At 39.2% G+C, this 16,260-nt stretch overlaps 1 protein-coding gene across 1 annotated transcript in view; it reads left to right on the plus strand.

Annotated features, from left to right (window-relative positions):
- Positions 1 to 5,340: 5,340 nt before the first annotated feature.
- NKD1 (NKD inhibitor of WNT signaling pathway 1) overlaps positions 5,341 to 16,260 on the plus strand; it is a 152,587-nt gene continuing 141,667 nt past the window's right edge. Inside the window, exons 1-3 of the mRNA XM_065416828.1 lie at positions 5,341 to 5,365; positions 5,510 to 5,542; positions 5,766 to 5,917. Of these exons, the coding sequence (XP_065272900.1) occupies positions 5,341 to 5,365; positions 5,510 to 5,542; positions 5,766 to 5,917 (210 nt within the window). The remainder of the gene's footprint in view (positions 5,366 to 5,509; positions 5,543 to 5,765; positions 5,918 to 16,260) is intronic.

Below are 16,260 nucleotides of genomic sequence, written 5' to 3' on the forward strand. Positions count from 1 at the left end.
TCTGTACTACTTTTTTGGTGAGAGAAATTTATTTCCCATCCTCAACATATTTACATTGTATCTAGATTCAAAAAGGTTTTCTATACACTCTGCAAGATTATAGCACAGTCAGCACTAATGAAAAAGGCAATGAATAATACTATACGTCATGGCTTTCATACTTCACAAATTCCACTGGGGCCACAGGGTTAAATTAGAGACCTTTTAATCATTGGTACAGCTTTATGAATGATGTACTTTACTCTGATAGTTTACTAGACGTCACTACTTAACATACATCTGACTCCATCGAAGAAAAAAACAAAAGGCTTTGTGTAACTCAAAGACCCTGCTGTTATGAAGATCATTGTAATTCTACTGAGACAAATCTTGAGGGCCTATTCAGTTTGTATACCATATATATATTCAGGCCAAATGACACTGAAGTCAATTGGAATTTGCCTGAGCCAAAACTGAATAAGGACCTCAAGAATTAGCCCATAAAGAATAATTAATACTTTCCTTCCCTAGTTAAAGAATAGTTATTAATTATTCAATCTAATATAATTGTTATTACTTATTTGTATTATGGCAGTGCCTAGAGGCCCTATTCAGATTGAGGCCCCGTTGTGCTAGCACTGCGCGCACACACACACACACACACACACACACAATGATTTCTATTTACAACCTAATATATGGACCATATTATGTACCTAGATTTTTCAAGAGAAACTCCTTACTTTCAGTATATGTTCCTAGATGACAAGCCTGTTGTTGCAAAATCATTACTGGTCATAATTAATCAGGACTTTTTATTATATCTCATCCAAAAGATGGAACCTCTTATAATGCTGTGCCTCCTAGATCCACACTGGACCATTACTTCAATAATGACTCTGAAGGAATAATGCCACCTACTAAATCGTCATCACATCTTCCTGAAGCACCTGGATTTTCCTTGGAAATCTTCCATTCAGGTAGTGAAGACTGAGTCTTGCTTAGTTTATGAATTCTAATAAGATCACAGCCCTGAACTGGCATGACTGCAGAACATACAGTAACACACTTGATACATGAAAATATTCAGATGAAGCATAAAACAAACTGGCAGAAAATAAATGTAAGCTAATGGCCAGATTCTGATACAATTACCTATCTGAGAAGGAAGGTACTTCCCTATGTAAATAAAGGTGGCAGAGTCTGTCTATGAATGAGGACGGTACAGTAAGAAGTTCACATCTCAGCTTGAAATAAAGTCCATGAAGCATAGTGTCTAATTCTGCTGAAAAAAGTTTCAAAGTGTAAGTAAAAAAGAGGTTTCTGAATGGATCTACAACCAAAGTATATTGTAGAGCTTCCAAAGAGCCATATCAGAGTATGAGATTGCATTTGGAGTTTCAGGCAAAGTTATAATCAGAGTCCCATGTGCTCTGTGGCAATGGTAGAAGTTCTGCAGCTGGTTCAGATAAATTAATAATGTGAGATTTGTATTGAATTAGATATGAAAATGAGTAATGCAATCAGTGTTATAGTCCCCATATTATTTATTTTACATAAAATTCAGTTTATTCTGTCTCCAAATTCTCAGCTTTCAGGATGCCCCAGCTTGACATCTTTAGGTTTCAGAGTTAATATTCTGTGAATGGGGCAGGTCACACCTCTATCACTGTGTCCATTTATACTCCATTCATGTTTTTCAAACTTTTCTTCACAACCATACAGGCTAGAAATATCTGGTTCTGTGACAATTTTTTCTATAAGAGGTGAATTCCAGTGCAAATTCCATGGCTTATGGGACTGATAAGTGACACAGAAACCCTAGTCCTCTTGAATGTGATAGTTTGCAGTGAAAATCAATTTACAAATGCTTGGGGGAAACAATGAAAGGACGTTATTGTGTTTATTTGCTTATTTCTATATTCCTAAATGGAACAAAGAGCCCTCAAAAGTACAATAGAGCTAGAAACAACCGAGGTCCCCATCTGGAAATGTTCTGACCATAAATGGAAGTGTGTGTATGTAAGAGCGAGACCAACAGAGGCATGCAAGAGGAAGGTAATCATTTTCTGAAGCTGTTGCCATGGCTAAGAGGAATAGTACAAAGGTATCTAAAGACATACATGAAGTTCAACCAGAAAACAGCAGGCATCCTTTAGGACTTCACCCTGACAATGGTGGCCACCTATCCTTTATTTTAAGGGGCAAAATAATTTGGGGCCTGATCCCACAAGTTGCTGAGCACCTCCTATGGAGTGCTGAGTTCTGTGCAAATTTAGCTCAGCAACTTGAAGGATCAAGACCTTAGTGTTTAATATCCCTTCTCAAATCAATACAGGATGAATTTTGTCCCATATTTCAGCAATAATTCTGCAAAGATCATATATTATGTTACAAAGGTATAATGCCCTGACTCTGTCATGATTTCTGCACAGATGGACCCCGACACCATTTGTGAAGTCATGGGGGCTCTGCAAGGACTCGTGGTGCAGCCGTGTTGAGCTCATGGCAGAACTGGGGCCTCATTTTGTTTCAAGAGTTGAACATTGTGGGGTAGAGTCCCTTTAAAAATATTGCAGGGCATTTTTTTTAATTGCCCTTTTATTTCCTTGAAATGTATTATGTAGCTAGTCACTGTAACCCTGAGTAAGTTAGAGTTTGATTTAGCTTAAGAAAAAAAGCCAAGCTGGAAGGAAAATAGAACTGATATTATAATTTCAAATTGCTTAATATCTGTCAGAATTTTCACAGGTGAATCTCAGGCCCCCAGGAGTCTGATTGATCTAACCCCCCCCTTTCATCTCCCCAAAACAAGAAGCAGTCTTCAAAGGAACAAATACATAACATAAGATATGGGCCAAATAAATTATTAAAATATATAAAAAGAAAGAGATTCAAAAAGAGATGCAAATTATTGGCTATTTGACAAGCAATTGATGCTGTTGCAATCACTGAACATCGCAATTCATGAGTTTTATTTGCTAGACAGATAAATAGTTGAAATAATCTGGAAAGCAAATTTCTCTTTCTCCATTATTCAGGGAACAATCAGCTATTAAATGTTTTAGTTAATGTCTTGATAGTGATTGTGATTTATAGAGTCACGCCACATCAGAGTTTCACCACATACATTTTGGAATCTCTAATAGAGATGAATTCCAAGCCCGTCTCCCCTGAAATCAAAGTGTTTGAAAACACAGATGTAGACTGGAATTTTTTGGCCTGGGCCCATCTGGACCAATCCCTGTGTAGTTTGAGTAGTGGTTTGTAGAGTAAAATTCTTGGAAATCTCCATTTTTTTCTTTCTCAAAACTTAAACTAGTAATCACGGTGCTCTTCTTGTTCTCTTTTATCTCTCTTAGCTGAACTTCAAGAATCCCGAGGGAGATGTGATTTTCATAAAATAAAAAATAATGACCAGCAGAAGGAAGGAAATAAGTTTTTAATGACTAAAAATTCTCTTTACAAAACTGCAAGTTTTTTGATGTATCGTATCTGTAAAACAATAGTACTGGCCCAAATGCTGGAAAAGGAAGAGAAAGGTTTTTTTAAAGTTTGATTTATGTTATTCATTTATTTTTTAAGGCTGATTGAGGCTTTTGTCCAGCACCCTAAGCCATTAAGAAACATCTCTGGAACTGAACCTGCAAAACTTTTCCCATGTGAGCAGTGATTTTAGGGAGATGGCTTGTGTGAGGAAAGATGCACATGAGTAAGGTATTGAACCTTACACCTGTAGAATATCTGCACTTTTCAAAACACCCCAGCTTTCCTGGAAATTAGGAAATTGAGAATCAAGGGCTATGTGGTTTTATGGTGCCTATCACCTCAGTATCTGAGTGCCTGAATTAACTTTACACTGAAGAATAACTTGCAGAAGTTACAAGAAGGTATACATTTGTATTAAATTTCCAGGTACGGGTGCATTCCGCATCAGTAATGACAAGGCAGTATGTTACTCTGGGGTATGAGCTCATTCATATGAAGATTTTTTTTAAAACACTGAAAATATAGCAGAAGCATTCAGACCTGTGGTCCTGATGCAGGCAAAACACTCAGAGGTCAATGAGACACTAGCTTCTGAGGGAGCACAGTAATGGGTAATTAAAATGTTTGATAAACTGATTTTGAGTCAAGTACTGCAGCCCTCTGGGGTTAATCCTGTGAGGTTTGAGTGCTTTCAAGTCCTTTGGAAGCTGATGGTCCTGATTCTGGGGTTCCTTACAGCTCCTTTGAGCTGGCTGCAAAGCTGGAAGAATACTGTTAATTCCCCCATGGAATACTCCTGGAATATGGGCGCTTCCCCAGTGTTGAAGTGCTAGTGAAACTGTCCCATGCCACAATCCCCTTTGAAGCCACTGGCATATAAGGGAAGCATGGGGTGTGTTGCTGGAGCACATTGCACTCCAGCCTGCTCTGGGCTGCTGGTCAGCCTTATAGGGCAGTTTCAGCCAAACCTAAATTAGAGCAGCCTCAGAGGCTGTTGTAGTTTGCACCAAGGACTGCTCCAGTTCCCAGCCAGTCCCATAACTAGGTACTGCAAAACTGGCATAAAGCCACTTTTATTACCCACCCTGCCTTGTGTCTACAGTGAAATCACTTTGGCTGGCATGGAGAATCGGGACCAATGGGAGGAAAACATAAAAATAAACACATTCAGTAGACACCTTTTATTAAAATGTGCAACCCCAGGGGCTGGTAGAGGTTGTATATTTTCCTCATTCAGCCCTGAGGGGAAGAAAAATTTGGAAAGCTGCAGCTAAACGTGGGGAATGATGGGGACCCGAGTATGTTTAGAGCGTGCAGCGCGTTCCCAAAGTTTCCTCCCTGCAGCTGTATGAACTAGTGCATCAGATTTAGCAAACACATTTCAGTTATTAGAAAGAGGCCTCCTCCTTTTGCCTTCCCTGGGCTTTCTCTGTGGCTCTGTGCTCTGCTGCCTGTGTCTGGCTGGAAGTGAAATGCACTAGAGCTGCTGCTGCTCCTTTTTTTTTTTTTTTGAGACTCCAAAAGGATCTTTATTCCCTTTCATGTGCCGCCTCAGTCCAATAGGAATCCAGAGGCTGCCTGCAAGTGGTCTAATCTCAATGAGGTGTCAATCATGTTCCCTGGTGGGTGAAGTAAGGTCTTTTGTAACCGCCTCTGTCTTTGGGAAAAGAGAAGAGAGAGGAGAAAGACTTCAGCAGAGAGAGGAGGAACGCAGGACCGTGCTGCAGAAGGGGAACTGAGATTTGATTTTGCTTTGGCTTTAGCAGGGGGGGAAAGTGGAGCACATGGATTTCTAAAAACGTTGGGATTTTATAAAAAAAACCACCACTGAAAACAGTCCAATGAATCGCAATTGCAGATCAATGCAGAGAAATGGGGAAACTTCACTCGAAACATGGTTAGTTCCTTTCACTTGCTACTCCCACCGCCCCTTTCCCCCTGGTTTGGATTTCATGTTGTTTGTTGTGATTTTTTTATACTGGTGTCTAATGATCTTCCTTTATTGTTTTCCCCCCCTACACTTTCCCATGGACCTGCCTAGCTGCCGTTTGTAAACCCAGAGAAAGTCCAGAAGGTAGGGATGGCTCTGTATTGCTAGTAACTTTCACACCCCCCCCCACCCCTCTCTCCCCCTAAAACTTTCTGCGGCGGGTTCGGTGAGACTGTGGTGGCCGGCTCAGGTTTATGCCCCAGGTGCTGGTCCACCCCCCCCCCCCCCAACACTCCCACCCTGGGGCAGGCAGAGGGCATGGGTGTGCTGCTCCAGTGTGTGGCATTGTCTCTTGTGCTTTCCTTAGGTGATAGTTTTGCAGTGAACGCCTCCCTGGCTCGGAAAGGGATTGAGGACTGGATGGTGAAGCAGAAATACTTCGGTAGCAGCGGGGGCAGCAGTACGGGACTGCTGCCGGGCTGCCAGCACCGGGCTGTTTGCAGGCTCTCCAGCACCAGGGTATGTCAGTGTCTCAGCTGCACAAACTCCCCCTCCCCCTCTCCTCTTCAAACACTAAAAGCCCAAGCCCCTTTCTCCCTTCCCTTCCCAGGATCAGCTGTGAGGCGGCTCTCCTTTGCCCAGATGCTGCTTTTAGGGGCTGCCCCCGTGGGTGGCTTCCTTCCTTGTGCCCCTTTGGTGAGGTTAGACTCCCAAAACAAACTCTGCTCTGGCATAAGAGCCTGCTAGAAGTGTAAGCACCTGCCCACTAGTTTATTAGCAGGACGATTAGTACAAAACCCACTGCAAACAGGAACAAACAGAAAACCATTGGAATGCGCCCATCTCCCAAAACGTACCAAGAGAAGCTACTGTCTGTGGCAGAGAGTTATTGCTGTGACTCTTTGACATAGGAGTTCAGGAGAGCCGAGCCACGAAAGAGCCTTTTTACTACTTTCCAAAAGTGTTATTTACTGATTTGGTCACACGATTAGTGCATTGGTGATTTTCTTTTTAAAGAGTTTTTGAGCTTGCCACTTGTCACTTCCCAGCTCATCTGTGAGCATATGCTCCTGGGGGAAGTCTATATACCCCACCTCCCCCTACATTCTCTGTGTAAAGTTTGGGCAAGAGTGGGGTTGTAGGTTTCTTTCTTAATGCTGTCCCTTGAAACTCAAGGGAATGATGGGGTGTAGAAGACAGTGATTCTCAAATATTGTCCATCTACTCTTTTAGGATCTCATCCAAAGCTCACTGAAGTGTATGGAAAGACTCCCACTGATTTCAATGTGCTTTGGATCAATCCCTTAAACTGGGTCAGTGGAAGAGTAACCTGAGAGATGAGGAGACTGGAATCTGTGCTTCCCAGTGCAGGAATGTGTGTCAGAAAACACAGTCAGGGCAGCATCACCAAACATCCTGCAGACTTTTGTGTTTGTGAGGAGGCATTTCATCGTAAATGGTGTAGTTTTTACTTAACATCTGGACTTTACCTTTCCTCTTGTTTGAGATGTGAGAATGGATGAGAGACTGTGTTGGGGTCTTAAAACCTTTATCTTGTGCTTGGGGGTCTATAATCTTTAAACCTTTATCTTGTGAGGCGTGATAAATAATTTGGAGATCATTGGAGGCTAGGTGAAAGGAGTAAGATGCTATATAAGTGTTATTTATTATTGATGGACAAATTATTTTTGCTCACTGTTAAACTCTCTTAGCCACCATTGGTTTGAGGGTTTGACTTGGAGTTTTTGTTGCAGAAAAGGTGATGACAGTGGGAGAAAGAATTTCTCATTTAAAATAGTGTGTGTATAATCTGTATCAATAAATAGAATATAATAATACTGCCTGCAATTATTCTTCAGATAAACCCACTTTTGCAAGTCAAACTTTTGGATATGTGTGTTCTACCCTTAACTGGCAGGTTTGTCTAGGAAAGAGAGTCTCAAATTTAAACTGAATACAAAAAGAAAACATGAGTTTAAAATACAGGAAAAACCTCACAAATTCGAACATAAGTTTTTTGAATCTCAACGATACTTTGAGAGATTTGCAAAACTCTAACTCCATGAGTTTTATTCATCTCTATATATATTAGTAAAAAGTAATTGTTTTTCTTAGTTAATTAAGCAATTAGCTAAATTATCCGTACTTTTTACTGTCCTCTAAAATTAGTTAATTTGAAATGTGCTTGAATGCACTATTCCATAGAAGGTGTTGACTGTACCTCCTAACATGTAGTTTGGTGTAGAATGTTTCAAAATAATGGTGGCCTGATATTGCCCTGAATATATGGCCTCATTGCCTGTTAATTGCTTTAATGCTATTGGCATCCTGCTGGAAGCGGGCTGTGACAGTTAATTAAGGTTCCTTAAGATATGAATTTTATGTAATATGGAAGCAGATATTTCTACTACTATAGCCGAAACAGATATGCTGTGTATAAAGGTTATGGAGTCAAGGTTGCAAGACCAATTCTAAGACCTATCTTTGATTCACTGATCTACCAAGATATCATAGAAATGCAGGGCTAGAAGGAACCTCGAAAGATCATCTAGTCCATTCCCCTAAGCTATCAAGTGGACTGCAGCCTAGCATCTTAGTTATTAGTTTATTTCAAGATGTAGAAGTGACTAATATTTATAATCAATTTCATGGAATGCTACATAAAAATGTACATACCCAAACAATACCGGACTGTTATACCTGAATCAGTCAAAGTTTTTTCTTTGTGCTTGTGCCATGGTTGAAAGTTTGGTTTTCCATTAAAACCTATTTTAGTGGGAAAAAATCATATTTTAATGATTTTAGTGAAAAATCATATGCTATTGCGGTTTGTGGTAGGAATAGTTAGATCAAAAAGAGATGAGACTGTGGATTCAGGGAAATATCCAATTGAGTTTACATTAGAGAAAAATCAGTGGCTCTAGGAATATTTTTGTTCACTATTGAGCCTCTTCTCAGGAATCTCTAAAAAGAATCATGATGATGATGATCTGTCTAGCATTTTGGGCCTGATTTTGTGAAATTTTGTGCATCTTCTCTTGGCTTTTGATGAGAGTTGAGAGCACTCAACAGTGTTGTGCTGTGACATTTTGGATTGTCTTGGTGAAAAATTGTTCATAATAGAGAAATCTGACAATACATTACATATAAATCAGGATATAAACCAGTTGCAGGCTGTTTTCTCAAGAACAGGGCCACTAAAATGGTCTGCTTCACTTCTGTCATCCAAGGAAGTTGACCCTAATGTAGCTGTTTTAAAGCAACAAGGAATGAATAAATTAGCTAAATAAAGTTTCGTTTTCTTCACTTAAAATATAAGATGGAATGTACATGGATGAGTTTCCTAAACCAGTTGACGGAAATATTTGTGTACACTGAATCTTGAACTGTTTGACAGGAGCATGATTCAAAAATTCAAGAGCTGGTCTATTACTGAACTGTAGTTTAGAGTATTTCCTGATTGGAAGAAGCTTTGCTCAGCTGATGTTTTTCCCTCCAACATTCATGAGGAGAAAACTAATTAGTGTCCAGCTATTGCCAAATGCATCAGTCATCTGAGTAGGATGTCATAGTAGTAAATTGTTGTTGGGTGAAGGCACGAACAAGGGTAAAGCGATTGCATTTGAAATATGCACTTTTGGTGTGTAAACAGCCTTCTCTTCTGGGATAAAAGCTCTGATCTCATTAAAGCATTGACACCTGCCCAGCAGGGGCTGCTATGCTCTAAATTTTTTAATCACTGTGTAGGCTGGGGTTAAATTGCAGCCATCCCGTTCCATGACACTGAATTAAAGAAAAAAGCAATTTTGTGGCATCCATGAAAAGTATGATGGCTTGAGTTATCTTCTATTTTTAATTCTAATTGAAACCACTAGGGTTGTACATTACAAAGCCTTTTAGGGAAGTAGAATACATGTTTGTTGCTACTTATGAAGGAGTTAATTTGAGGCTGGAGGAAAAGGGAAAAGCTTCCTGTCACTGAGCAGATTATCCTTTATCAGTTTTCATTTATTCATCTTGTTTATTTTTACAAACTATTTCTGCAGACCACCATTATTTGAATTTTTTTTTAAACTAAAAAGCAGCTCTGCGCTAGAGGGGAAATTTTTAAATATAGCATTTGCTTAATTCAATTTACTTTTATCTTCAAAGCCATAACAAATTTTACTAGTTTCTTACTTGAGTGTCTCATCAAAATCAGAGTTCTGGGTTGAAAAATCTGTAATTTTTAATTGCCTGTATGGTCCCAAACAAACTGGTACCCACTAAGCCAAGTTGGAAGTTATCATGATGGGAAAACTAGGAAAGACTTTAGGTACCGGTATATTGTTAGGACTTTATACAGCTCTTGATTTACATGCTTCACTCTTCTTGACATCAGTGGGATTGCACACCCTGGCTGGGAACAGTTTAAAACAGTTCACTGGTTTTAAGATTGGGGCATGCTTTCCATATGTTCTATGCCTGTAACTTCCATTGACATTAATGGGCATGCCATGCATTGTTTGAGAAGAGAATAGACCGCAAAGTGTCAGCTTCGATACTCTTCTAACAGGATCTTTCTTTTAAAAAAGATTGATCTGTTTAATAGTGTGTGTAAGCATGCATGTGTATGTGTACGTAGATATAGTCTGTAAAGCACACATGTAGATAGGTCATGTGTGCTGAATGAAAACATAATTCCCTAAAAATAATTTTTTGATTTATTGTCCAGATTCACATTGCCTTGAAGGTCATTAAAATGGTAGAGTTAAATTTTAAACACTAGTTAGCAATATTTTTGGAGACCATCTCATGAGTAGAACTCTCTTTTGAGAGGCTGACCTTTTATTGTCATGGTAGCAATATACGTATATATCTATTGGATAATTTATCTGTCTACCATATTGCTGTGTGACTACTTAAAATGTTCTTTTTTTTTAACTTGCCTCCTTGCTCTCATTGTTGGCATATTGTAACTAATATACTATATTGACTTACAGAAACCTGGTTAAAATTAACAATGGGTTTGTCAGTTCTAGATATTGCTAGGGTTTGAATAATTGTTAAGTTTGCATGCATCAGGTGTAGTAGACCAAAACAAATTCACCCAAATTTTGCAATGAAAGAAATAGCAGAGAAAAGCCCTAAGTACTGTTGAGATTTTGGTGCCAATAAACCAAGACAATTTAATTACTGGTGCACATAATACATCTTGACCGTGCTGGTTTGGGAAAATTATAATATGAACACTAAAAATCAAAGAATCTCTGAAAGTATTAGTGCCATGGTGATGAGATTAGTGAATTGACCAATACTGTAGCAGAAAACTGGATTCCAGGGGAATTATCCTTGAATGATACCAGTTGGTACAATTAAAAGCCACAATGCAGCAGCCATATGGAAAGTGTTAGACATCCTTACATGGTTTCAAAGCTATGTGCCGGAGGTTAAATTGACATATGAAGAAAATCATAAATTAAATATTTTGTGTTATGAAATTAGAAAGTTGACTTGCTTGAGCCATATGGAGGAGGTGAATGGGAGATGATCTGCATTTCATCTGGGCTTGTTTCAAAGATACTTTAGATTAAATGTGGTGCATTGTCAATTTGGGATGTTGATTAGAAAGCTAAATGGCCCGTGAAGTCTCTGCAAACAAACCTTGTTAAATCAATTTATTTGATCTCTTCAGACAATGAAAAATATGAAAGTTGAAGTTACTGAGATTGATGTTTATAATGATGAAATATATCCTGTTTAGTAGCTGAGGGAGGTCTAAATCTGAGTGACATGGGAAGGTTATGTTACTTAGGCTTTCCAGTAACAGATAGCACCTCCTGGTTTTATACATGCTTAATTCTCATGAAAGGTGGGCTGTTTTATGGAATACATTCTCTTCCTCTGTAAATTAGGATGAAATAGAACAATGATGTTTTATATTCCATATTGTCTTAAATGTAAATAATTTCTTCCAGGCTTTTATACTAAAACTTCTTGCTTAGAACAAAGATGAGAAATTTGTTACATTCTGGACATATGGAAATGTTCTTTACACTAGAGTTCATTAACAGAAGGTTCCTCTGTAAGTTTTTTTTTTTTTTTTTTTTTTTAAGATCTATAATAAGTCCCAGGAGGAGCTAAGTAAGTGGATATTTGTAGGCACCCCTCAGAAGATGATCTCGGTTGACTTGACTGGTTGCTTCTGAACTGGGTTAGGAACAGAGGAAAGAGGAGTCACTTGAGTATTGAAACTGTGTAAGGGTTGATTTTATTCTGAAGGAGGGGAATTGTTGTTCAATGATGATTTTTAAAACAAATCAGAACGTGCAGTTGGCGCACCTCCCACCAGTTGGCCTTTATAGAAATTCTTGTGGATGACTAAGCTTCATGAATATTAGCATCAGAACTTGGTACAAAAGTAAATGGCAGATGTTGAAATGTAAGAAATATTTGGAGCAATTCTTTGTAATATGTCACCTCTCTTCCCCACTCTCCCCGCCATTTGCACTGAGTGGAAGTACCTGTAACTTTGAAAAATCAGACTAAGAGTCTCTGACTTTGTGGTATATATTAAGGTACACTTCAACTCTGAAAAGTGACTATGGGAAAACTATGCCTTTTTTACTCCATGTGTAAATTCAGTCCTATCTGCTAATGCATGTGGGTAACTACATCCACAAACTAAAATGTATATATGAATTTACTGACTTATGTGCTTAGATAAGTGGCAGTTTATAGCTGCAGTTGATGAAGGTACATTTAAAAAAATTAGGGAGACAGAAGGCAGCCCCCTTTGAAATATTTGGTACGGTGTCATCCGTGCTTTTTCACAACCATCTAGACTGGCCCTGACACCCCTGTTGTTTGGGTCAATGCCTTCTCCGGAAGAGTGCCAATATGCAAATCATACTGAATTGGGCCAGACTGTATCTTTTAAAGAGATCAAATTGTATTATGATGGCGAGACCATCAAACTCATTTTTGGATGTTACCGACTTTGGATTTAAAGCTGGTCACTAGAGGCATCCACCCACTGTGTCACTTGCAGAGAGAGTGTCCCTTGTGAATCCATGGATTTCCTCTGAAGTATGGAGAGGAGACTGCTTTTATTCTGAACAGAATTTAATTTATAAAACTTCTAAAGTGCCTAGATTTCCTGCCAACTAACCTTGGGCTTCAGTCTAGCAAATGTACACAGCATATGTAACGTTAGATCTTAGATGGATTGGCATGTGGTCAGCGCATTCTGTGTGCTGTCCATCCCCGAGAAATACTTTGTGTTTTGTGCTTATGATGGAATTTAATGCATTTGGGGCCATTACCGTGGCAGCTTTAAAGGATTAAGTATATTGAGGTTCCCATTAAAGTATAACTCTGTGATTCAAGATCAGTGGAAGAAAATCATGCATGAACGTTTGATCTTGGGTGCAGCCACACATGCTGTGAGGTATAAAATAAGGGGATAAGCTCAGGAGGGAAGTAAGAGTACAAAGTGGTGTCTTGCAGGAGGAATGGGATTTGGGAGCAGACTTGGATCTTTTGATCCACAGTCTGATGTGAATTATGTGTGGTACCGAGGTGACAGATTTGTCTTGGGGGAGGAAGAGGGATGGATGCAGGAGGGCGTGTTAGGTGCCCTCAGAGATAGTTTGCTGTCTGATTCTCCAAAGAGATGATGGTGGTAGCTAAAGTCTCAGCTGTTTCCTGTTGTCCTGGCTGAAAATGTCTATAATCCCACCAGGGTTAATTATGCAGGGAAAAGTAACCAAGAGATAAGTAAAAAGGATAGTGAGTGTAAAACTAAGTCTTATGCAAAAGTGCCATATAGAGCACAAGTGCCTATATAGGGCCTTGATCCTGCACTCTTTGTCCAGGAAAATCTCGTATTGACTTCAGGGAGAGCTTTTCCTAAGCAAGGAACACAGGATCCTGAGCTCCTAGAGTAAAAGGCAATCTGTGGATTGCATAAGATGCTGTGGTTAAGCCTGTGTCACTGTTTCCATTATAAACCTCTCTCTTTTTAAAACAATAAATAATAATTTTGTTTGTGAACTTTCCAAGTCTTTCTCTGTCTCTCCCTGTTCACATAGTGTGCGTGTGTATATGCTACAGACACTCCTCTCCCCTAAAAGAGAGAACATCACAATCTAGCAAGGAGAATATCTGTCATTCCAGCTGAGCAAGGTCTAAGGCAATAACCCAAAATATCCTGGAAGAAATTCTAAAAAGCACTGAAGAAATCAATCATCTAATCCTAGAGGAAGGTCTTTGATGTAATCCTAGCAAGTTTATACTGGGAGCCTGCCTATTTCTTTATGGTCAGCTGTAGACTTTCTATATGAAAAGTGGATGAAATAATTTCATATGCTTCTGCTTTAAAAAAAAGAAGTTTCATAGTTTTCTAAAGTGTACACACTGTTTAAATGCAGACTGTGGCTTTAAACCTAAGACCAGGTGGGGAGGAAATACTTTTTAAAACAAGTACTTATAGAAAAATAAATAATAATTTGATATTTTCCCATGGAAATACTGTCCCCCATTTAGCCATGCTGAATATTTAATTTTGTTTTGAGGGTAAATGTTACAGGTTATCTCAGTTTAAACTATTTTTTATTTATGTAAAGTTTATGTACAAGGGTTTGTTCCTAATATGAATACATGTATTAAAGGAGTCTTTAAGATGCCTTAAATCAAATATTTGGATAGTTTTATTTTTAAGTAACTTTTGGGGTTGAGCAAGTCTTATTTACATAATCTGTAAAACCTCCACATTATTTTCCTACACCCTTAAGGATTGATCCAAAACCTACTGAAGTTAATAGGAACTCCATTGAGTTCTATGGGCTTTGGATCAGGTTCTTTGCGGTATCAGCTGGTGAGGATGGAGGAGTAAAATGGCCAGACTAACAGCTTGTTCATCCACCAGTGATTGCATTGATCCTGTAGTGGCAGCATTTTTCCTCCCAATCATGGCAATTTACTCAGTCACTCTTCTCTGACAATTCAGTAAGGATTTTGGCAATTACATTGCAGGTTAAATTCTCGTAGATAATCAGGAATAGGGCTTTTAGCTACAGTATTATTTAGTGCAGTGAGAACAGCCCATTAACATATCACATACCTGTTTTTAATGGTTTGGAGTTGACTTTTTTAAATTTTTTAAGTCCAGTGAGCTCTATTATATGATTCCATTATGGGTCACACCCACATTTCCATAATAAAGATCTTTTTAAAATGGGTTTATTCATGGCTGATTGAAGACACATACCAACCTTTTTTTTCTCTGGACTAACATGTAACATAGGGCTTGTCTTCACTACGGAGCTAAATTGGTGCTGCAGCGGGATCGATTTAGCGGGTCTAGTGAAGACATGCTCAGTCGATGGGAGAGCGCTCTCTCATCTATTTCTGTACTCCACCTCAATGAGAGGCGGAAGCAATGTTGGCGGCAAAGTGTCTCCTGTTGTGGACCCCGTGGTAAGTAGATCTAAGTTATGTTGACTTGAGTTACACTACTAACGTAACTCAAATTGTATAGCTTAGATCAACTGGCAGCTGTAGTGTAGGCCAAGCCATAGAAAATTGGGTAGCAAATTTTTCATATTATTACTATTGCAACTATTATAGGTGGCCTTTCACCTACCATGGAAATGCAGCCATTGATGGATTGAAGCATGGCAGCTATACAGCAGCGGACACTAAGCACAACAGTTGAGGAAGAATATTGTATCCATTTGAGACTACATGGGGGATTATAAGGAGGCAGAATGTGATTACCCAGAATGTGGTCATCAGACTTTACACCCCAGGTCTTTTCAAGATGGTTGGTTTAACTGTTTTGGGGTGTTTTTTTGGGAAGGGGGGAAAGGGTGGGTAGACGGTGGTTGGGTTTTTTTGGGTTGTTTTTTTTCCCATTTGGATGAAACAGATGCTTGTGAAAGTGCTTAACTAACACCAAGCACAGGGCAGACTTAGGTTGTTAAATGTCCTTTGAACTCCATGGCTGCCCCGTGCTCTTATCCAGAGGTAGTGTTTAGCCCTTAATAAAGACAGGGGCTATGCAAGCTCTGCCAATGCTTAGCCTGTGTGCACAAAACACACAGTTCATGCCCAAAGAACATCTCTGCCAATACAACTTATTCCTAACCAGTGGCACCCTCTGATTCTTGCCAAGAGGCCCAGAACTGGAATGACAGGTGCTATGGAATTAAAGATGCTGCAGTGAGGAGCATCTTGGATGGGGCAAAAACTAAACAGCAAACAATAAGTAATGTCTTATGGTAGCCACAAAAATACTGTGAGGTCCCTTTCTAGCTCCATAGCAGTAGCTATTCTTTGACCCTATTCCATGTGTTATACATGTTTCTGATGGCGAGCTCTATAATACTGGTGCACAACCAAGGAACTGAAACACAAAAAGCTGTTAATTTCACCTCCATGGGGGAGGAGAGAGGGAAAAGGGAGGGGACGGACTGAGCACTTCCCAAATGGAGAAGGGCCAAATTGGTAGATGAGAAAAACCTTAATTTCATACTCTTAAGAGCATATTAAAAGCAAAGAAGGAGATCCCTATTTTATCATTACTGCAGAGTCAGAGCTTCCATCAGCATCAAGAGGAGCTCTGCAAAAAAAGTTGTGGTTAGGGTATGCCCACAATAAATAGAAAGGCAAAAATTACTTGTCTTTTTAAATTGTGGTATTTTTCTAGAATGACTTGTTGTAGGTCAGATTCTGCCTTCAGTTATATAACTGTGCAAATGCACTGATTTGAGGGAGACCTGTTCAGGGATGTTTAAGGGCAGAATTTAGGCCAGAAGGATAAAGCTGTTGTAGTTTTAAAAAATGAAGGGGCAAGGGAGAAATTTGGCTTTTAATTAAAC

Source organism: Emys orbicularis, chromosome 14 (assembly GCF_028017835.1).
Source record: "Emys orbicularis isolate rEmyOrb1 chromosome 14, rEmyOrb1.hap1, whole genome shotgun sequence".
NCBI lineage: Eukaryota > Metazoa > Chordata > Testudines > Emydidae > Emys > Emys orbicularis.